The 24,093-nt window shown below is 36.6% G+C and overlaps 1 protein-coding gene across 5 annotated transcripts in view; it reads left to right on the top strand.

The window, feature by feature from the left end:
- Window positions 1–26: 26 nt before the first annotated feature.
- The window catches only part of LOC117416870 (E3 ubiquitin-protein ligase TRIP12-like), a 42,077-nt gene continuing 18,010 nt past the window's right edge, over window positions 27–24,093 (top strand). For 2 of the 5 annotated variants that reach the window (XM_059034477.1, XM_059034478.1), the window contains exons 1-15: window positions 27–256; window positions 8,146–8,292; window positions 8,674–8,799; window positions 8,958–9,736; window positions 14,617–14,722; window positions 15,351–15,484; window positions 15,789–15,872; window positions 18,637–18,732; window positions 19,150–19,301; window positions 20,136–20,171; window positions 20,402–20,497; window positions 21,156–21,248; window positions 21,439–21,600; window positions 23,545–23,613; window positions 23,835–24,000. In XM_059034477.1, the coding sequence (XP_058890460.1) occupies window positions 8,195–8,292; window positions 8,674–8,799; window positions 8,958–9,736; window positions 14,617–14,722; window positions 15,351–15,484; window positions 15,789–15,872; window positions 18,637–18,732; window positions 19,150–19,301; window positions 20,136–20,171; window positions 20,402–20,497; window positions 21,156–21,248; window positions 21,439–21,600; window positions 23,545–23,613; window positions 23,835–24,000 (2,197 nt within the window). In that variant the 5' untranslated portion in view covers window positions 27–256; window positions 8,146–8,194. Of the gene's footprint in view, window positions 257–721; window positions 1,064–8,145; window positions 8,293–8,673; window positions 8,800–8,957; window positions 9,737–14,616; window positions 14,723–15,350; window positions 15,485–15,788; window positions 15,873–18,636; window positions 18,733–19,149; window positions 19,302–20,135; window positions 20,172–20,401; window positions 20,498–21,155; window positions 21,249–21,438; window positions 21,601–23,544; window positions 23,614–23,834; window positions 24,001–24,093 lie in introns of those variants that run through there. The other 3 variants (XM_059034474.1, XM_059034476.1, XM_059034475.1) reach the window with 3 other exon arrangements.

Consider the following 24,093-nt stretch of genomic DNA (forward strand, 5'->3'; position numbering starts at 1 on the left):
GAAGGAGCAGTAGATACATACAAACACAAGGCGAACCATTTGTGTGCACAGTTTAAAGTCATGTTATAACGTTTATAAGATGTTATTATAATAAAATCACTTTGTTGCTCTGATGTAAAATAGTCCCTGGCAGGAGGGGGCTCCGATGCGGAGGTATACTGCAGTTGCAGGTCCCTCAGCTGATGATTGAAGGTAAGCTGAGAGAGTGGAGCTGCAATACAGTCTGTAACAACAACTACAACACTGGATAAAATAGGTAATAATAATGATAATAACAGGAACAACATCAACACTTGATCCTTTAGTAACATTGTATATGGTCATTTAGATTAACTCTTGAATCTAGTGCAACGAGGTGTTTAAAAATATAGGGATACATTTTTTGCGAAAAATATGGATTCCAATTGTCATCTCTCGAATCTTGTTCCTGCTTTCCTGGTTTTTTTTGTGATGCAAGCAGAGAAAAGAGGGTTCAGAGGCCATTTCGTTTTGTAATTGTACTAGCACACAAAAAAATATATAATGTCCTGTGTGTTGATGGGAAAAAATAACATGCGCATTATACGGTAGTTTGTGTTTCAAAAATGTCGCTTAGAGATATTCGTTTTGAAAATGTATAAACAAACAAAATACTCATCTTTCACGTTGTTAAAAAAAAATGACTGCATATGTACGGTCTTGTCAACCGACAGCTTCGTCATAGGATCGCGATAGAATAAACACCATTCACGTCATATGGTAAAATCATATTATTTGTTTACGTGCATGTTTTGTGTGAAGAGATCAAATAGGGTGCCATCTTTATAAAAAATATAAAAAAAAATTGCCAGGATAAAGATGGGCAGATAATTTATATATGTATGCCTTGAGTGAAGTCTTAATGTGTGTTAGATAGCTAAATAAACGTGATACACGAATTCCTGCCGAAGCGACCCAGATTTAATTAATAGCATGCTATGGTGCTTTCCTGTGGCAAAGCAGACGAGAAGCAGAGCACTACGTACACACATAAGAAGAGGCCATTTCTATGTTACCTTTTCCAACTTTGATCTACAGTTTTGCAGTAAGGAAATGTTTTATCATAATGTCTTGCATGCCTTTAATTAACAACTTGGGTACGATTTGTGCTCTTGAGTGAGCAGACGAAACAAAAATAGCAAATACTGTGCTCACTGCTGTTGCTGTAGAGCCCATTTCAAATGCTGTTTTGTGGCTATACTTGCTCAATTGAGACCGGGGCTCTTCATAATCAACAAGGCCCCGTTCGTTAGCGAGGGGAAATTCATAATTGTCATTGCATTTCCGACAGGAATATGCATAGATGGGTCGACGATTAAGGTACTATGAATAGGTTGTAAAAAAAAAAAAAAAAAGGAGAAGTTATAACGCATATCTTACAGACGTATTGTCAAAATAAACAAAGACGGAAGAGGATACGAGGCCTAGCACTAGGGCCTAAATTATGTCGTATTCTGATACTAATGATAGACTAGTCGTACATAAAATATTAGTTAATTAACATTTGTTGCAACTGGGTCCATTTTAGAACTTATTTTCCATCTCTGAAGCAAAGTTTTCTTTTTGTGTACCGGTACGTTAAACAAGTCACAGCAAAGTGCCGTTTATATTACACAAGTTAATCGTTTATTTAATTTAAATGTGATACTTTTTTAAAATTGTATTTTTTACAGTTATGTGCGTTAATAGGTACCCATATTGTATGTTGAAAACTAACTTATGACACATCAAAACTAACAATTGCTTACACTTACAGTAATCCACCAGGATGTATGTACCTTGTCGCATTAGTTTCTCATAAATTCGACATTTGGGTTTATTAACGTTGGTAGTACTCGGCTTTGAAATGAAAAGCAAGTTACCCTCCAGGCTGTACATACGGGCTTCCATATACGGTGTGTTTGTGTTGCTGTAATAAATGATCCTAGTTTTGAAAATCTGATGCATATTTTTTGACACACAAAGACGATAGCGAACTATTTACTGTGAGCCAGACGGCGAGCGTTTTTGGCCACTGAAACCAAGCCAACATTGAATGGAAAATCTCATGTGCAGTGACAAAGCAAGTATCAGACAGATTAAGTATATTAACATGGAATGCATTAACAGGTACCTGGCAACTGATTTATTTATGTATGTGAGAGAGAATGACTTTAGCCCGTTACAAATGTATATACTGTATGTATTTAGACTTAGTCTAATTACAGTAAATAAACTATGTATTAAATAAAGCGTGGCAAGCAAAATAAATGGTGGGTATTGGTGAGATCACACTTATCTATATGGCTTACATAAACACCAATGGCAACCAAAACACATTGTTATTTGGAAGTTACCCATATTTATACTGTAGCATTTTTCAAGCCTGAAAAAAAGGTAGTAGGAAAGTCCTGTGTGCTATGAGTGCACTTACAGTATATTAATTTGACCTGTGTATTATATTTATGCATAAGAGAATACAAACTGGAACATGTTGAATTCATATAGCGGTAAGCATGTTTCATAGAATGGGAGGGCTCCTATAACTAATACAGGATTTTAGTAATGTGAAAAAAAAGTAGACTGATCAAAATCTGTCATATAAGCCTCAAAAGTTTAAACTAGAAATTGAAGTAAACCGACACCAAATAATGATATTTGTTTGAAGCTGAACAGGTTTGTGGGACATTGTAGCTTTAGCATGATGTCACTTACTTTGGAAACATTATAACTTTTCTATGGGAAATTTGGTGGAAATCCTCATTTCCTGTAATATGGTTGCCTAGTTTCTTGATACTGACAAAACTTCCCCAGTGTATGCATGTGCACTTACTGTACATTACAGCTTGACTGGGGCAGACTGTTGGTGGTTTTTCAAATACAGGTGATTCTGCAGCACTAGAACAGGCATTTAGACATGTTCGTTTGATTAACTAGGAGAGGCCAATAAGATACAGTCCCAAGATACTGCTATTTTATGTATTTATGTATTTTAAATTTGGAAAAATGGTGAAGTAATTAGGAAAGTGTTTAGCTTCCAGAAACATGGTTCTAAATCTAGAGTGCTGCATAAGTGTTATATATATATATATATATATATATATATATATATATATATATATATATATATATATATATATATATATATTATATATAATGTATATATATATATATATATATATAATGTATATGTATATATATATATAATGTATATGTAGTACCAGTAGAAATCTGTGGGGCTTGATACTGGTGAGGTTATTGTTTTGATTGCTGCTCTGGAAGAGGAGTTGTAAAGTCTTGAAGTATTGTGTAATTTTCTGTGTTTATCCTTCAGGCTAATACTGTAATGCTATCATTATACATTATTTGAGCCATAATTAAATATTTCTAGTTGCGAGTCATAGTAGACCTATGACATTAAGCCAAGTAATATATTATAATGTAATGACATATAGATAGAATTATTTAATTCAGCCTCGTCAGCCAACTTGTCAGGGTAACTTTCTTCTTCAAACCTGATGGCCACACCTCGCTGGTGCAAAAGTGCACCCCTTACATAATAAATACATTTTTCCTTTTTGTCTTGTAATTTTTGCTACTTACTAGTTATGTACAGCGCTACACTTAATAAAACATTGAATACAACATCTAGTTTGTTATACACTTACCGTCAATTTTGTAATACAAGTAAAAAGTTGTGTTAATAAACACACCTTCCGCAAAAGTATAGATGTGGGAAAAACTTGCAAAGAGGAAAATGTACAATATGTGGTTGTTTCTTCTAGTTTTAAAATGTTAAACTCAAGGTTTTTCCCATCGTCTCCCCTTACATCGCATGATGTGCACATGTTAAAGGGGTGCCCCATCTCACGGGATAAACTTTCGAATGCTACACTGGGTCGGTGAAGACAAAGGGTGATTACCCAGCATGTCATTCATAAGGTTGAAGTAAGGAAAAATTGATATTCACCCCACTTTTGTTTGTTTTGTGTTTTTGCTTTTTGCTTTATAGTGTTGTGCTTTTAAAACTTTACATTGACAAACTTGATCCACAGTTCTCTCAAATCCCCCTTAATGATTTTTTTCTGCCATGCTTTAACGCTTCTGAAAATCTGTTTCTTGCCATCAAGCTGTTTTACGACTGTAAAATCCTTAATAAAAGTGATGTCTCCTCATCAGACCAAAAGTAGCTATGTTTTCTCGCACCTGCCATCATGTTTACTGCTGTGAGTATTTGTTATTGTGCGTGTCTATTGTGGGTTACTCTTCATAGTTGGAATATGCGGTTTACATGGCTTTTTATAAAATGGCTTGGATAAATTAAGTGCTGTGATTGGCTGAACAAGATCACATGACCGTGCCTTAATAATTGTCTTAACGCACGGATATGACATCATAGACCAACTTGCTTACCTGATCTGTTAATTGTTACTATTAAGGCGTAGTAATATTATCTAAAGAGTGTTTCTGTAGGTAAAAATGTCAACATACAACTGAAACAGCATTTAAATCACTCAATCTGTTTTTTTCATATCTGTCACTAAGAATTACAGAAAAAATGGCTAATATAGTGTGGTATTTATTTAATCAGGAAACAGAACAAAGAAAACTCAGAGGCAAGCAGTAGCAGTAACACTGTTCAAAAGCCATCTGAGAAATCACCATGCAAGTCTCACTCAACATCTAATATACTGTATATGCAGCAGCGACATCTACTTATTAAACTAAATATCGCCTTATAGAACTTACTAGCAAGTATGCTATTTTTAAATTCGACACAACAGATACATTTTGCCACTACCCTTCGATTTCAGAAACATATTTAAAACAAAATTAAAATATCTCCTGCTCTCTGCTGACACAACTGTTGGGCTTTTAAACAAGGTCGGGTTCGGCATAGAATTCTATTGTGCTCGCCGCGGACGGGAAGGACTGCGGCACTGCACAAACTGACATGGAAGTCGTTTAGTCCACATATCATCTAATGCGGGTTTACAATCTAGAGAAATTATGCCCGTTAACGGCATCGGTGTGAAAACAGCCTCAGAAATTATTGGTCAGCTTCTCTTGAAGACCACAAAGCCTGAGGTAGGATCATTTCCTACAAAATAAACACTCGGAAGCCCCTCCCTCGAGTGCTAGTGCAGTGTTTGGCTGTTCCTTGAATCCTCCCTCCGATGTGGGAAATCAGTCTGCTTTCAATTCACAAATGTAATTTCATCTTGAAAATGTTACTATAAATGGCAATGTTCAATGTAATGTTTATGGCAAATAATTAAAAAAAAAATGCAAAATATATGTTACAACCAGACAGTCTTCAGGGACTATTTTTTCTCACTGGAAGGATACACAATGTATTTCTTATTTTTTTCCTTAAAAAAGCTAGTTTGTGTAATTTATTTTCAAAAAAAAAAAAAATTAGCCATTTTATAAGCAAAATAACCCTCTCTAGGGTGTGCGATAATACAATTCTTACCGCACTTCCTGTGTGGTTGAAAACACTCAGCCTGCAGCCTCGTGCCTCACAACACACCCAGGGCGTGCGGTAAGAATTGTCTTACCGCACACCCTGCCGTGGGTTATTTTACATATTCCACTAGTATTCCGCATACCAGTGGAATATGCCACCTCCAATATTCTGAATATGCAGAGGTGGAATGTTCCTCTTCATATCCCGAATATGTTGTTTACATGGCGGAATATATTCAGATAGTATTCCGAATACTAGTGGAATATTACCGGCCATGTAAACGCACTGAATGCAGGCCTAGTATTTGCCCAAATAGAACTAATACTTTTAGGCTTTAATGACAGTCAGTAGCTTGAAGAAATACTTTTTATTCTTTTATTTTATACTTCACCCACCAGCGACCCTTGTAGTCCCTTGACCCTTGGCGCCTGCAGGCTTGCCTGTAAGCTGCCCAGAGCTGCGTTGTCCTCTGAGGTGGCTGCATGGTTGGTCTGCAGTGTGAAAAGAAGCGGTCGGCTGACAGCATACGCTTCGGAGGACATAATGTGTTCGTCTGCACTGCTTCCGAGTCGCGAGGGTGGTAGCGGTGAGCTAAGCCTAAAAATAATTGGCTATTCTAAATTGGGAGAAAATTATTAAAACAAAAAAAAAATAAAAAATTGGCGACTACTAAATAAAAAATAAAAAAAAAATATATATATATATATATATAAAATAGCACAGTATCAGAATACAAAAAATACTGCTATAGAATTGGTCTGTGGCGATATTACACTGGCACACTCTTTGTGCTTACCCTCCCCCCCACCCCCCGTGTGTTGTGTGGCAGAAGAGAGAAATACTGTGTTTGACCATTGCAAAAATAAGTTGTGCAATGGACTGTTAAACCTCAGAAATGCATGGCTGATAGTGGTTTTGCTTGACTGGCAAGATGAAAACTGTCTTATAAACCCTGCTTATTGGGAAGCAATTTAATTTGTTTTTACAAAATGTAAAATGCTTGTTCAGGCCTCCTGCTGTAATTGAAAACATGGTCCTCTGTAGTTAGGACAGGTGTACTGTATGAGATTAGGAAGATTAGAAATGTGATGGTGCCCCAGTATCTCAATTCAAGTGCATTTGCTTTACCTGTGGAGTTTGGAGTTCCAATAAATGAATACGGTAATGTAGGGTTGTCTCTCTTAACCATTTACAGTGCTAAATTTAGTAGATGAACCTGTATGAACATCCGGTTGAGCTAACACATTTTATTTCAATAACCTTAGTTATTTCTATGAAAAATTCAAGCATTTAGAAAGAGAATTTACATATTAAAATGACAGAATACTAGAATGTCTGTGTTCTATTTATTTTTACCTACAGTGTATCACACATGGTAGTTTTATTAATAAAATTAACAGCAGTATTTGTTTTCATAAAGTATGCTTGTCCTATTAAGTCTGAAAGTACAAGGGATAAAAGAGAGAAAGTATATCTTGACCGCCTTACTTGTGCTACTTATTGCCATTTCACTAAATTAATGTAAACGATGCTGGCGTTCACTGACCATCCACAGGTATGTAAAACTAAGTTAAAACTTTATAGCAATCCTTAGAGATTTAAGCAAGCTAGGGTTTACAATGAGGTAGAAGAGTTGAAAAATATACTATAAAAGGTAATTTGCTGACATGTCAATTCAGATTGTGAAAACCATAAACCAATTCAGTGATGCTCTGTGTTTTGAGTTAGTGTGATACTGAATGAATGATAGAGAAGGAGGTGCTAAAAATAGCAATGTGATGACAGGTGCAGACCTAGTGGAACTGCAGTACAGTAGCATGATAGGCTGAACAGTATCCTGATAGGCTGGGATAATGTGAGTGTTGGGGGATGGTAGAAAGCTCTTCTGTCTTACTTTGTTGTCTTAAGCGATCAAGTTAGTGTTGTACTCTGCCCTTAGATGTAAATGTATGACTATGAACAGAAGATACTAAACCGGTAACTTTACTTTGACCTGTGATAAAGATCAAACGTTTTCAAATACCGGCTTCACAATGTGTATTATGATTTTATAGGTCACGTTCAATATGGGTTTTATACAAGAAAAATGAACGACTTACTATTGTCCTAATTATTATTTTTTCCTCCTGGCCATATTCATATGATAGTGTTTTCACATTCAGTATACAGCTATATTCTGTGAATATCGTGATCAAGTTTTTGAAGTCCATAATTCCGTAAATATCTCTGACATACTGCCATATTTAACCATTTTGTGGCAATCATTTTACTATACTGACGCTACTACGTTGTCAACCTAATATAAAAACTGTTACTCGTGATTTTTAATTTTGGGGTAGTCCAGTAGCTAATTCTAAGTCAATAAGATGGGCTGCATTTACATTTCGTGATTTGATATAATAGTTGAATTACATTTTATTTTCATAATGCCGAAAGTGCTTTATACTAGCAGACTTTAAAGCACTGTGGCTTCCAAAAAAGTGAACTGGCCATAAATTACTGAACTCCTTTTTGCAAATCCTTGATTAGGGCTTCTGATTTTCCATTCTTGGGATTTTAACCCAGCAATTCAAGATCATTCTAGTTATGCAGTTTGTTACACTGAATAACAAGGGTTAAATTTAATGTATGAATAACGGACTTTGCAACTTGATTGTTTTTTTTTTTTTCCCCCCCAGTGAATGGTAGTGTCTAGAAAGGGTATGTCCCTTCAGGAGAGAGGTGCCAATGTCCAACCGGCCTAATAACAATCCAGGGGGGTCACTGCGACGTTCACAGAGGAACACTGCCGGGGCCCAGCCACAAGACGACGCAGTTGGAGGAAGGCAAGTTTGTTATCTTTCAAAAAAGCTAGGTGTTCTCTCTTGTATGGATCTCAATGTGCTAATGTATGTTCGGAATACAGCACATTATAGCTACAACAGGTTGTATAACTGTAGGTAAACTACTATTAATGTAGATTTTAAATGTATTTTTATCTTCGCTATCCTGTTTGGGTGCTTTGTCAGTAAGACCAATTTGAATTCTGAACAGTTTTATTAATTCATAATAATGTCTCTTGATTGTACTACTATGTCTGCTTATTTGACGATAATGAAAATTGATATAAGGAGGTAGACTACTAGGATTAAGTTCAGATTGAGGAAGGTGTTTATGTATCTACTTTTTCCCCCATTGTCACATGGTCTCAATTTTCAACCTTCCAGGTTACACTCAGAGCAGGCAAAACATAAAGCAAATTCCCCACCTGAGAGTAGAAGATCACTTTCTAAGACATCAAAAGTGCAGTCCAACACAGCCTCTGCACAATCCAGAGGACACAGCTCTAAAAGGTACAGCTCCTTTGCACTTTTAGAAATGTTTGATTAAAAACTGGATTTTTGCTCATCTAAAGTAACTTGGCTGACAAACTGAGTTATGAACTTTTTAAATGAATGTTTTTTTGTTTGTTTTAGTTAAATACTTTCTGTTTTTTTTTGTTTGTTTTCAGAAGCAGTATTTCATCATCGGCATCATTACAGCAGCAAGAGGAGCCAGATACAGCTAGTACTTCAGAGAGACACAAAACGGGACAGACTAAGCGGGACAGCTCCCGAGGAGTTAAACGCAATTCGAGTCCTGAATTCAGCAGCCCATACTCTCCCAGCCCAGCCAAGAAGCCCAAAGCACTTCAATCCACTGAAAGCTCGTCTGAGGCAAAGAGAGTCCCAGCTAAATCTAAGAAAAGACAGTTGGCGCAAGACCAGCAGCCAAAACCAGAGCAGTCGGCATCGACAAGTAAAGCCTCTAACAGAAAGAGTGGAGCTACGGGGGGCTCCCCAACTCAGAAAAGAAAAAAAATAGATAATTCCTCTAATTCAAAAAGTGGTTCTGGGTCTCATTCAACCCGTGCTGAAGAGAGGTCTGCAAAACCCACCAAGCTGGCTTCAAAATCAGCAACCTCAGCCAAAGCTGGGTGTAGCACTGTCACGGATTCTTCCTCTTCAGCCTCTACATCCTCTTCCTCTTCCACAGCCGTACCTCAGGGCGCCCGGGTCAAACAAGGGAAAGACCAGAACAAGGCAAGGCGTTCCCGCTCGGCCTCCAGCCCCAGCCCCCGTCGGAGCAGCCGCGAGAAGGAGCAGAACAAAACTACTGGCTCTTCAAAGTTTGAGTGGCCCCGCTTTAGCCCTAAAGTCACCCTGCCAAAACCAAAACTGTCTCTACCAGGGTCTTCCAAGTCAGAGACTTCAAAACCTGGGCCTTCTGGAATTCAAGCCAAACTAGCAAGTGAGTTAGCAGGTGTCGTTTTTTCTCAATGCTTGTTTGTTTTATGTTTTTATGAAATTATTGGCAAAATTGTTGCGTGAACCAGGGTATTCAATGTAAAATGGTTTATGGTTACTCCTTAATGTGATGTTTTACCTTGCATCTACAATAAACAAAATTGCGTTAATATTGGCAACATGCGTGATAACAATTAAAGTAATTGAAGAGAAATTGTTTATTTATTTTCCTTCTATAGAGGTTGTGATTGAAAGGCATATATCTGCCAATTTCTAAGGCAGCCTTTGAATGGGCACCAGGCTATGGATGGCACATTACAGTTTTTTTCATTATTAGGGGTGCACTGAAAGATTTTCTTGGCCGATACTGATAGCTGATGATTATCTGCCCATATTGGCCGATACCGATAATAATAGACAGTGCAGGTAAGCTATTGTAAACTACTAGAACAAGACATAGGGCCTATATTTAAACTTTTTTATAATTATAAATGTTAAATGAATAGGTGCGTTTACTTGTATTTTTGACAAAAATGACCAGATATTGTTTACTTGTTGCATTTACTTCAGAAAAGGAATACAAAGAATAACGTAATATTATATTGTGTGCTTGACAGCAATTTATAAATTTGTGACTAACTTTTATAGCCACTTGCTGTCAGACATTGCATATTATAACTTTAATCTATACTGTACAGTAGAAAAGAAAAATGTAGACTGCAACAACTTTTGTTAAATTCTTCTTTTAAGCATACACTGCTTAACTGCAGCACAACTTAAATTGTTCACATAATCCAAAAAAAAAGTCATAAAAATATTATATTTCCGGTTACAAAATTCAGTCAAACTTAAATTTGTTACTTAACAAAAGACGGCACAGTAATCAATTTCTGCTTCAAAATGCAGCCGAATGCACCCGCAACTAATCCAGATTAAGCAAGATAAACAAAAATTACAAAAGGTCAGTTTGAAGTACATTGTATAATAATAATAATAATAATAATAACTTAAACCATCAATGTTATTTAGGAATCAACCTTTTTTAAAATATAAAAGCATCAGAATAATAATCTACTCACAATCTACTGGATTTAATGTATCATCAAGTCTGTTCTGCTGCACACAAGTTGGCTATCATATTGTTGTAAGATATTTTAAAAAATTCCAAACTCTGCTGTTTTGAGACATATTTACTGCAGGTTGATTGCACATTACACAGCACTGCAAGGAAAATGAGTGTTTTGTGTTCTAGCGTCACTAGTAAGTGCGTCTGACCAAACATTACATTCTGTGCTGGAAGAAATTCAAGCATGAATATCGATGTACGTTATCGGCTAAAATAACAAAAACTGACGATAGCAGATTGGTGTTTTTTTAGCTTCTATCGGTGCCATGCTGATAGGCTACCAATTATCGGTACAACCCTAGTCAATACTGATGAACTAGAAGGCAATCCAGGATTCATGGTTACAGTAATGTAGTGGTAATGACGAGGTAGAGGTAGAAAAGACGAGGTAGAATTGGACAGGCTATTGTCAGGACTAAAGCATGGATACAGGTGCACATTCAAGAAAAATAAAATGGCTATTTCATTCAATGTATTCATTTAATTTTAGGATTAAATCTGTTTAAATACTTATAGTTTTAACATATTGTGAATCTTTGTAACCAACCATGAGTCATCATGAGATGTACACCAAATAGTACCTGTGTGTATAGCACTGTTGTACAATACTTGTGTAAGGAAAATACTTTATAAATAAAAAATTGAAGAGCAAGCAGTTTGGACTAGCTGAGGCAATGGTCAGACTGCAGATTTATCAAATTGATAATAAGGCAGAATTGTGTTTCCTGAATAATGAGATTTATTAAAAAAAGATGAGATCAAAGACGGTGTTGGTTGCAGTGTATGGATCACCTCCTGAGTTACTTAGCCTAATATATGCAAAGTAAAGACACACTAACACTGAGTGCACTACACTAAAAGTGTTAGCTTTGTGTATTTGTTTTACAGTACATTTCTTAAACTTGTTAAAGATTCTAATTGGCATTTATACATTTAAATATTTCTTGGATATATGTCAACTTGGATTCCTTTTTCCTCTTTTGAATTGTTCTGGTAGTGGATTGTTGTCTCATTGACATTAAACAAGCTTTTAGAGTTGTTCAAAACCTCTAAATGCAATTGAAATTCAACCCTTTATACATCTGATAGACTGTACAGACACTAATGTAACTATTACTGAATAATTAACTAAACCTAACAAATCAACCCTTTCAGGACCAATAATTTCAGTGGGATGCTCCCCCAGGACCTGGGGCTTTTTGGCTGTAGTTGACTCTCTTCCTATAAAAGCATCTTGCAAATGGTGTCTTTTTTTCAGAACACTCTGGGAAACAGTATAAAGCACTTCAGAAACCATACAGACGTTTCACTTTTTTTTTTCGACACAATATTTCATTTATTGGTTTTTTTTTTGTACATAAGTCTTATTATGTATTCTGCTTAGTGAGTTACATATATAAAAAACATGTTGTTCTATGACCCAAGGGGCCTTATAATACTGGAAGTTTTGTTGAAAAATATTGATGTTTGGGCAGATTAGATTACAAGACATTGTTTCACCTGAGTGATTGCAATGACATAATACACATTTATTCTCAGAGTCTTTATAAGCAATAATGGACACTACTCTCGATTTTTTTTATTTTTCAAAATAAATATTTATAAATAAAATGGTTACTCATTTCATTATTATCAGTAAGGAAAAAAAAAAAAAAGCGTACCGGTACGTGATACATTTAATTAATGAAATAGTATATGCTTATATCCACTCGTTTCTTGATATTTATAAATGTTGTAAAAACATATATATTAAAACACATGAGACAGAATAAATGTTCTAATATAATTAAAAGTCAAATATATCAGATTTACCGGCCCTGTAAGTCATCAAAACAAAGTGCTTTTTTATCGTGTTTACACGATCGCGGTCCTAGAAGCCCACTTCAGTATGATCGTGTTAACACGATCCCGGTCCTTAAAGGGTTAAATTGGTTTTCAGGGCATTTTGTCTTTTTGTTTTTCGCTGTTCTACATTTTTTGCATACAACTGTTCATTTTCACCATTATTTTTACACACATTTGCACACATTTGGTCAAAATAACTTTCATGAAACCTGAGTGTTCAGCTGATATCCCATCACGCCTTTCTTCTTAAAGGCGTACAGCCTCTATACATGAACCCCCAATATCTCCCACAAGCACCTGGGTACATATTTTTATATCACAACAAAAGGAATAGGCTTTTTTTTGTGAATATCTATAGCTATTATGTACTATATATGAACTTACAGTACAATATATCATCTTACAGTACAATAATACGACAAAAAATGGACTGAATGATAATACCCGAAAATAATCTTAATATTTAATAAAGTAGCCGACACAAATATAGTATTAGGCGGTGGATTGCGCTGATCGCAGGCTTATTTTGAAAACCCTGCATTCTTCGTTACTATTTTTGCTTTGAAAATAATCGGTTGTTTTTTTTTAGCAGTCATTTTAACATTTTAGCCTCTCGAAGTGCTTGACACAGAAAACCCGCCCCTTCAACTCTCTGATTGGTTAAATATTGTGTCAATATTGGTTCCAAGCTTCTTTTTTTTTTTTCACCCAGCAATGTGCAAGTGATCTAGTCTGCTAGAAGTGCAATCAATCCTTATTGTTAAAGGCACAGTAGCATCTGCAAGACGGGCGGATCAGGTTTTCAGCCGGTGGCGACAGCCACTTTGCCGGGCGGCCCGCCCAGCTGAAAAGGCCTGGAGAGAACCCTGCATTGTACTGTGAAATGTGCATTGTTTAACATGCAGATATTTGGGTGTTGAATTTCTGCTTGTCAGCTGGTTAAGACAAACTTGGTGGTTCTTCACATCATTATTTACCAATTTTGAGCATTTAATTTGGTCACATCTGTAAATAATTGCATTTTATTGCTGTATATTGAGTTGTTGGGACATTTCTTGCCACAATGGCTTGAAATAATCAGAATATAGGTTATGGTAAAGTATTTCAGTTCTGGTATCTGATTCATAGGCCTTTTTTTTGTTTGTTTGTTTGTTTGTTTTTTTCCCTGGGCATTTGTTGATCCCTGCTGTACCTTCACAATACTGACACACAGATTGGCTTAGCCTTTGGAGATCTAATTTTGATCAGTCTATGCATAAGTATTTATGAAATTGAATTCCGCCTTCTGTGGATATATTTTTATGGGTTTATAGCTCCAGTTATGTTAGTAACATTGGCAGGTGATTTCAGTTTATGTTCTGTGGCAGTGTTCATGGTTTTAATCAACATGTTAGGCCCATCCAATCTGACATTTTGCTGCACTGCAAAAATGTGTAAAGCTGCCTAAAATGTTTTGTTTAGTGTACAGCACTTAAAAAATACAGCCCTTTTAGTTGTGGTTTGTTACTGTAAACTAGACACAATATTAAATTCAATGAATGTCTTTAATTTACCTTGCAACTTGTTATAGTAGACTAAATAATTGCAAGATGGAGGTGGACTGTCCGTTTTTCCTATTGGTCTCTATACTTTTGTATTTAGTCAGGGCAGGGGATGAATGTTGTCATTTGTTGTCGATGCATTATTAAAAGTGTGTGTTAATTTCAGTGCATTTAGTTTTCTTGTTATGTTTTAATGGTCAAACAGAATGAACGAGGTCCTGATTACTAACTCTTTTTTTTTTTTCTTCTTGTAATGTATGTGGCAAATTAGTTAATAGAAACATTTAACAATTACAGAACAATAATTTTTACTAAGTTTGCTTCACCCTTTTGCTTCCCTTTTAAAGTTGATTTATTTTTTATTTGAACTAGGCTTGAGAAAGTCCACAAAGAAACGCAGCGAGTCCCCACCAGCAGAGCTCCCCAGTTTACGGCGGAGCACACGCCAAAAGACCACGGGCTCCTGTGCTAGTACCAGGTAAATATTGTCTGGAAGTAAAGGATTCACATCTTGCTGCACGTTTCTTCTTGACACCCTTACCTTTGGGAATGCTTTTATTAAAGTTTATAAGTATACATCACCTTAATCCGTTTTATTTTGCAAGTTGTTGGCATTTTTTTTTTAACCAAAAGCAATAACAAACTACTATTTATAGCTCCTTTTCTGCAGAAATATCCTGTAAAACCAATTTAATATAAAGAGGGAAGACTGTGGCTATTTTTATAACTTATTTGCTGAGAATGAATTACTGGGTTGTCCAAAGGCATTCTGATTTAAGGGATGTGTTTAGAAAATGATGCATAGGGTTGAGTTAGATCACAAATGACTTGAATAATGTGTTGGTGGCCAACAATCTTATAATTGAGTGTTTAAGTCCCGTTCTCTGCGTTCAGGATATTCACTTGGTTTTGGTTGGTTGGTTTTCTTGGTGGCAGTTATTCTGATTGCAAATGGGGGAGGAGGGGGGGGGGGGGGGGTATTTTTTAAGACACTTTTCCAGTTTATATTTTTATAAATGGTCCCTCAAAATAATTTCCTATAAAACATTTTTAGTGAGAAAAGGTTAACAACCAGTGTTTGCTATAAAGTCATATTCCTGTTTCAGTCGGCGAGGCTCTGGCCTGGGCAAGCGGGGTGCAGCTGAAGCTCGCCGACAGGAGAAAATGGCAGATTCTGACAACCAGGATGGAGCCAACTCTTCAGCTGCACGCACAGACGAGGCGCCCCAAGGAGCATCAGGTAGCTTTGACTGTCTCGTCTACCTTTCAATCTACTGATTACACACAATTAGACACCCCATGTGTGCTTTTTTCTGTATCCCATGCCTCGCTTATATGTAAATAGTAATATGTCATGTTTGCAACTGCAAGACAGGAAATTAAGGCACAGTGTTACTCCCTTTTACTCCAGTATTTTCTAGTCAGACGGGTTCTTCTGGGTCACAAACTCCCAGTGTCCTCTTGATCACATACATGCATTTGGTGGTTTGTGCTTGAATGACAAACCTGGAATGTTTCCCTTACTCATTTGTTTAAACTTTCAGCTTCTAGTTCAGTGGCTGGAGCTGTAGGAATGACCACCTCAGGAGAGAGCGAGTCTGATGACTCAGAAATGGGTAGACTACAAGGTAAGAACTACATTTATAATGCAGAACTGTAAAACTAAAGCTCTAATTTCAAAGTAATTGATATAATTGGTCCTAGCTCTGAGTGCTTAGTTATTTAGTATAGAAAGGAGAATCAAAATGCAACATGTAAGCATGTTTATGTTAAATCTACTTTGTACCAGCATCAGATTTTTAAATTATTAGCAATGACCTTTTGAGAAAGATGTAAATTATTATTATTATTATTATTATTATTATTATTATTATATCTACCTGTTTTTAGTTTAATCAATTGATGCTGAAATAATGTGCAAGTAAACTTGGTCCCTAACAGTGTGTATTTGAGGTTTGCTTGTTAATTTTAGTTAGAATTCAAAATGCCATAGTGATTAGTTACAAATCAATGTACTGGAATAAGGAAATATGTTTACTTGCTGACTATTACAATATTGGGTCAATATTACAATGGATGTGCCTGTGTGGTACCCATTCTTCCATACATGTGTCGTTTTCCAATTGTGATAACCTTTGAAAGGATAACATTTAGCATGTTAGCAAGTTAAGAGTACCAGAATATGGGGGATATTTGGAGGAGGCTGTCATTTTTGCACACACATGCAGCGGATGTAGGTCATGGTGATGGTGATCTAGTTGCTTTGTGATATTGAAGTTTATTTGCATTTTTACAACCGTGGCTGGGATTTCTGTAAGAAAACAAGAGTAGAAAACATTGGATCAGAGGTCTAAATTGAAAGTATTGTCGGTAGCAAATAGGGCTGTATTAGAAGGTTTGTTCACTAGCCAGGAATTCGAAGATTGTTTTAAACCTTTGAAGGTTCGTCAGACACCATTAACGCACTAAGGTTTTTTTTTTTTTCTGTTAACAGAAATCGTTTGACAATGTGTGAATGCTATAAATCACACATTAAATGTCACTTACATGCAAAATTTGATCTTTTTATTTGTATAATGCATGTTACTTAAACAAAAGTTGTATTAAAATCCACTACCAAATCGTTGTACGTAGCAACTCTATATGGCGCTGCTGTCATGTATGAAGCAGGGTATAATATTATGGGGGGGGGGGGGGGGGTACCTATAGCGGTTGCAGTGCTTCAGTAAAATATGTACTGAATACCTAGTGTACAAGACAGTGTAAGAGAAGTGCTATGGTAGAATATGTTTGAAACATACAAAAAATACTTTTAATTTCGAAAAAACTGAGCTCCGTCCGTCCCCCCCCCCCCTCCAGCTCGTGTTAACCAGAGGCAAATTTCTTCATTCACCATCTCTCGACAGCAAAGCATTGTATAATGTAAGCTGTATTGAAAGAAATGTCTCGAAACCCCTCTGCTGTTTGGGATTTTTTTTGTTAAATGCCCAGACTACCAAAAAAAAAAAGGTTGAATGCAAACTGTGCAAGCGTTTGTTGATGTATCATGAAGGCACATCCGATCTCTGGGGTCACTTTACAATCGTAAGTTCATATTATTATTATTATTATTATTATTATTATTATTATTATTATTATTATTATTATTATTATTATTTTTCGTAGTAGTAAAATGTGACTGTGACTGATAATTTGCTTGGAACGGTGACTCAGACCTGTCAACTCTCCTGTATTCACCAGGAGCCTCCCGTATTTTTGACCCTTCTCGAGGACATCTCCCGGGACAGATTTTCTCTGTATTCTACTGTTAAACCACTTATGTCAGCAAACCTTTAATGTCTACAAAATTCATGGCCGGTGTGTGATTACTGCAATCCCCGTCTGTACTTAGCACGATTTAGGACCCAGGGGAGTCCTGTGACAGGGATGCATTTGGTCCGCAAGGCAAGTTCACATACTTAGCCACGCACCTGCACCCCCCACCCCCGCTCTCGATTTTGTATTTTCAAAAGTTGACAGGTGTGAGATTTCAGTTTACAAAAGCTCCCGTATGTTGAAAACTCAATGTTGACAGGTATGGTGACTGTTAAATTAAGTTTGTTTTGCCTAAGTCCGCTGCAGTTAGTGGGTGCTGCTGCAGTGCAAGCTTACTCGCAAGCTGCATCAATTATGTGTAAATAAACAACGCATGTTTTTATTGAAATTATAAAAACGAGATTACTGTTCTATATAACATATTTTTAAACTACATATGAAATGTTTTATTCCATTTACCTGTAAAATAGTATTTTCAATCAAATATAAACAAGTAGCTATGGTGACGTCACCAGTAAATTATGCAAATTAGTACTATCAAAGGTTCGAACCTTCCTTCGGTAATGTGTTCCGAACCTTCGAAGGTCAAAATGTACCCTTCATTGCAGCCCTAGTAGCAAATATCTTTTATGATCAAATAGTTTTAATAGCTTTCAGAAGCTGACTCTTTAAAGCATTGGAAACTTCCAAATGTTTACTGAAAGAGAAAAAAAAAAGGGTTTAAACATTGGTTTCAAATTTATCTTACAAGTCAGTGTGAGAACAGTCCACAGCCATTCCTGTTTGATGCACAAGATAACAACTAAAGCTTATGCATTTATTTGTTTTAAAGTTAGTTACATGTTTACAGAGTTTAAGCAGAATGATTTATCTTTGAAAGACTGGCTGTAGTCTGTGTCCTTCACAAAGTTTGCTGTGATATGCTGGAGGTGCAACACTCTATGCATCCAAATGGTCACTACATATATTGTTGTAGTTTTTCCGTTAAGGTAACAAGGATATTTGCTCAGACTGCTGGATCTTGCTCTGTTCTGACTTCCTTTTTGTTAGACCTGTAATGACATGTTTTGTTTCCAGCTCTCTTAGAGGCTCGGGGCCTTCCTCCTCACCTTTTTGGTCCTCTCGGTCCTCGAATGTCACAGCTTTTCCACAGGACGATTGGAAGCGGGGCGAGTAAGTAAAGTGTGCAGTCTCTGTGTGGTCCTTGTTTACTTTGATTCTCTACAATATTGTAAAGAGAGAAGCAGTAAATATATTTCCCTAATAACAGTACATGTTGCACTTTCTAAGTTGTGATCGGTATCTGAAATAAGAGCTTATTGATGAAAGATGGCAAGTTACATTTACCTTTTAATATTGAATTTAATGGTATGTTAAATACTGCATACATAACATTCAGTCTTTTTATTGCCATAATTGTCTTCTGTTCCTAAATTTATCTGAACCAGTAGATTACAGTACCTGTAAGGACAATAAATTGACTGAATAGTCTTGTAATTTTGCATACTTTGCATACTATTTGTTCATAAGCAGGTATTTCATATGCTTGTTAGTTCTGCAGTTGGTTACAAGTATATATACTCTTTCCAGGCTCCAAGGCCCAGCAGCTCCTTCAGGGTCTCCAGGCCACTGGTGACGAGTCTCAACAACTCCAGGCTGTAATTGAGATGTGTCAGTTACTGGTCATGGGAAATGAGGACACGCTGGGGGGGTTTCCTGTGAAGAGTGTTGTACCAGCATTGGTAAGAGCAATTCAGAAATGAACGTGTGCAACTAAGTAAGCTCTGATATAAGCAAGTTGACATAACTGTTTTAAAAAATAAATCAATAAATAAGTACAAAATTATTTGAGCGCCGTATGCAGAAGCAGCTATGTTTGTTTATTTCCGTGTTATCTCTGTGGTGCTGGGGCTATGTGTATTGCTCAGATCCGCCCCCTTTTTTTTTCTGCTTCTCTCGGCTCCTATAGGTCTCACTCGGCTATTGAATGGTTTTATCAGGTTTTTCTGGAGAAACAACGACTAGAGACCTGTGTTTTACGTCTTTTTGATGATGTCGGACAGGGTCCGACATTGGACTGGAAAGGGAAAATTGTAATGTCGGACCTGGTCCAACATAGGACCGCTAAGGGTTAAGACACTTTTTAAACCAATGTTTTCTTCTCAAAAATGGCCTGCGTCTTAAATTCAAGTACAGTATAGTGATGTATGTATTAAAATTGCCAACAAAAGATGTGACAGTCAGAGTACACAAACAGTAACGTGACTGACTGGCAGTTGAAGGGTTCTGTGGTAGTTATGGCCGTGGTGCAGTAGCCTCGACTTGGCGCTGCTGCATTCTTAAACGGGCGTAGGCTCCCCGGGCACGCCCTCCAGCTAATCAGGACCTCCCTGCATCTTTTAAAAAAGGTGGTAAATTTTCGGCTTAAATTCAAAGGAATACGGTACATTGGATTTATTGTTATTGCAGGTAGAGTATAGAATTGAGATGGATTAATGTGTTTTTCATTATTGCAGCAAATGCAGGGTTTTGTATAATAAGCTATTAAAAGTGATAAATGTAATTCTTTTTTCCAGATAACCCTATTACAAATGGAGCACAATTTTGACATTGTAAGTATTTTTATTGGTCATTTATTATAAATTAATTTCAGATTAGTTAATATGTTTGGAGGAAAACAGTTTAATGTGCATATTCTGTCATAATTTACAGTCTAATCACTGGATTCTGAAACCACGCAGGAAATCATAAAAATCTGTTTATGCTGCTGTAGTTTCTTATGATTAACTAGTTTTATTCAGTAATCATGTGGTGTTTCTAAGGTTTTATTTTTTCTTGACAGATGAACCATGCATCAAGAGCTTTGACATACATGATGGAAGCACTTCCCAGGTCATCGGCTGTGGTGGTTGATGCTATTCCAGTCTTTCTGGAAAAGGTAACTAAACAATTCTAGATGTGATTGAGTCAACATTGCAGTTTCGGATGATAATGACCCTTGTGCGTATTTGTACAAAGTTTGTTTAGTTGCCTACTAATAATGTGTTCATGTTTAATAGTGATATGTGTGCATCCTTCCTGTGCATCCTGCATTTCCTGTGTTTCTCATCATTGTTCACAGATGAACATCCGTCTAGCCCGAGATTGCAGGCTGGTGTCCTTTCTGGTTTTAGTTCCAAGTGTGTCCTAAATTACTTAATTGGACCAATTATTACCAGTTATTGTTCTAATTAAGTAATTTAGGGCACAGTTAGAACAAAAACCAGGAGCGACACCAGACCCGGACCAGGATTGGACACCCCTGAATAAGGGGTAGTGCATCATCTAATAGATGCTTGCATACTTGGTCATCTTTCTGATGGCTGATTTGGTAAAAACATCAGCTTGTCTATTTAAATGCCTGTTTCACCTCTTGACTAACACCCTAGTGACACATTCAGCATGCTGGGGAGGGGAGAAATTAAGCAAAAAATAAATTATCTTCCTTCTCCACATTGCCCAAGCTGTACTTTTAATTATACACATTTTTTAAATGCAGTCAGTTTTTCAATATTTCTCTAATCATATACACAAATGTCTGTTCTGTCTTTCCCCAGTTGCAAGTTATCCAATTTATTGATGTGGCAGAACAGGCCCTGACAGCTCTGGAAATGCTGTCACGCCGACACAGCAAGGCAATTCTACAGGCTGTAAGTATGGGACTGGCAAATTCTTTGCATATTCATCCAGCAGATTATTTTAAAATTCAGAGACATTATTAAACAATACCAGTGCTGCTGCTTTTTCATAAAGAGTCTTGGTCATCACACTTTTAATTTTGATGTTGAAGCTAAGCAGTCAAATATAGGTTCATTAATATATTTTACATTTTGATTATAGGGAGGTTTGGCAGACTGTTTGCTGTATCTGGAGTTTTTCAGCATCAACGCTCAGAGAAATGCCTTGGCTATTGCTGCAAACTGCTGCCAGAGCATCACCCCAGATGAGTTCCACTTTGTTTCAGATTCGCTGCCCTTACTCACCCAGAGGCTAACCCACCAGGTAAACTTTTGATGTGGAGCTCACACACATCTTGTTTACTAAGATGTGACAAATATTGTGCTATTTATATAATTCTGCATGGTTGGTGTGTAAAGTGAAAAAAGTATACTAAATAAGGTAAGGTGTAAATAAGGTATTTCAAACAGAACTTGTACCTTCAGCATAGGTTTTTAATGTCTGGATGTTAAGTGGGTGGGGGGAACATTAAGTAGTGACACATGGTATTTTGGGTAAACCAAAGCTGCAGTGACCCCTGGGGAGCATACATTGGATACATACGTGTTATACCATTTGCTGCTTATGATTGTGTTGTCTTTTTCAAACTAAACATCAGCCTTCAAGCCCTGACCCCTCTGCTAGCAAAGAAGCAACTGGTGGTTGACCCTGTCCATAGCAGCATGTGTAATTGTAACATGTTCAATTGGTGATATAGTAACCTACCGTAAAAAGTCACTCCCCACTTTTTGAGACTTCAGTTTTAGGAAAACCACCTTTTAAGTGTTTTAAAATACTTTTTTTACAATTTATTTATTCAGTTTGAATTTTGACAAATCAATGGCTCGGGAGGGTGGGAATAAGGAAATTCATAGAGACTGACAGCTAGTGTGTTAACCACCCAGATGCCCATTTATTTTGGCAATTTCCATGTTTTGTTTTTTTTTTGCAGATTTTTCATTCTAGCCCTTAAATAAGCAATTTGGACAAACAATTTATGACAATTTTATTGCGATTATGATAAACGGAAATACAGTATTTCAGTAGAACTTAAATAACAACAATGTGTTTCCAATTGTAGCATTATAATATAGATCACAACATAACATCATTTGTTTTCCAATGGCAGCATTATATAAGTATAAATAACATATTTTTTTACAATGGCAGAATTATAATATTGTTATAATATTAATACTTGTGCAGGCATATCACTTTTTTGATTTTTGTTTTGTGTGATAGATTTCAAAGCAGACGCATTTCAAACTCTCATCAATGCTAACGTCTTTATCAAGCACATAAACATTAGAAAACCTGCGTCGCAAATTTTCATATACAGTGTCTTCCCCAGTTTCAGGCACGGGTGTATTTATCTCTGAAGTGTAGGTACATTAAATAAATAGGTCGTTTTGACCAGTACTAAACCTGTCAAGGCTTCCTTACAACCCGTAACACCAACAAATAAATAAAGAAATCTCCTCGTTTTATTCTTTGTAGATACACAGGCATCCATGTTTCACTCTCAGCTGTGTATATACAGATGACCTGGTCTGTCAAGCACATTTCTTAGGGACTGCTGCCATCTACCAGTAAAAAATAAAACTGCATATACTTTTACAATAAAATTTTCTTATTTTTTCATTGAAGCACATCAAAAAGACATGTTGAACTTTGCAGATGCATATAAATGTGTCTGCACGCTATTCTCACGGGAGTTACAAATTTGGACTCGCATGCGCTCCATGTGGAAATCGCGGGATAAGCAGCTGGGTGGTTAACACTAAGTGAAGCAGTACAGCTGTGAAGTTTGAGAGGCGGTCAGTCAAGAGTCTGAAAGATTGCGCTTAACATTCAAAATGAGTAAGGGCGTTGAAAGTAAGAAATTAAAACTTTTAATTAGAACAGTGGATTTGTGTTTCTACCTAGCAACATGACCTGAATGCCGAACAAATAAATCAGGTTGTTGACAAATAAGTTTGTGTGAGACATAACCATGGATGTAGTAATCACATTGTGGCGCTGGTACAGTAGTTCAATATTAGACACACCGGCGCATACGTCGCACCAGTGTATTAGTCGCGCCCCCTTTTAAGGGCCCTGCAAAAATGCCTAGAAAAACGACTTATTCAACGTTTTGTTACGGTAATATGTTGATGTTAAACCTTTAAACATTTAACTAAATGGAATTGCCTTGATTTGATTAACAGTTTTGTTTTAAATGTTTTGTAGGATAAAAAATCGGTTGAAAGCACTTGCCTCTGCTTTGCCCGGCTTGTGGACAATTTTCAGCATGAGGAGGTAACTTTCATAATAACACCTTGTCCTGTAATGACAGGATCAAAACCTTTCTGTATCCAGCTTACATGATGCTTCAGAAATTTTTCAAAGCCATTGAATCCTCAGTTTTGTCAAAAAAAAAAAATATATTGCTGTGGAACTCTACTGCAAACAAATGGTTTTTTACGTATTTCTCTGCTTTTATCTGTCTCTAATAATGTGTTTTATTTGTTGCCTTTCAGAACTTGCTGCAGCAGGTTGCGTCTAAGGATTTGTTAACAAATATCCAGCAGCTCTTAGTTGTGACTCCTCCCATCTTGAGCTCAGGCATGTTTATTATGGTGGTGCGCATGTTCTCTCTAATGTGTTCCAACTGCCCCAGTCTGGCCGTGCAGCTCATGCAACAGAGTAAGTACCTTGTTTGTGTAAGAAACCCAAAACAATTGAAAACGTCCCAATTTTTAGTTTTGTAATGCATTGAAACTTCCCCACTCCTCCCAC

This window comes from Acipenser ruthenus, chromosome 12 (genome assembly GCF_902713425.1).
Source record: "Acipenser ruthenus chromosome 12, fAciRut3.2 maternal haplotype, whole genome shotgun sequence".
NCBI lineage: Eukaryota > Metazoa > Chordata > Actinopteri > Acipenseriformes > Acipenseridae > Acipenser > Acipenser ruthenus.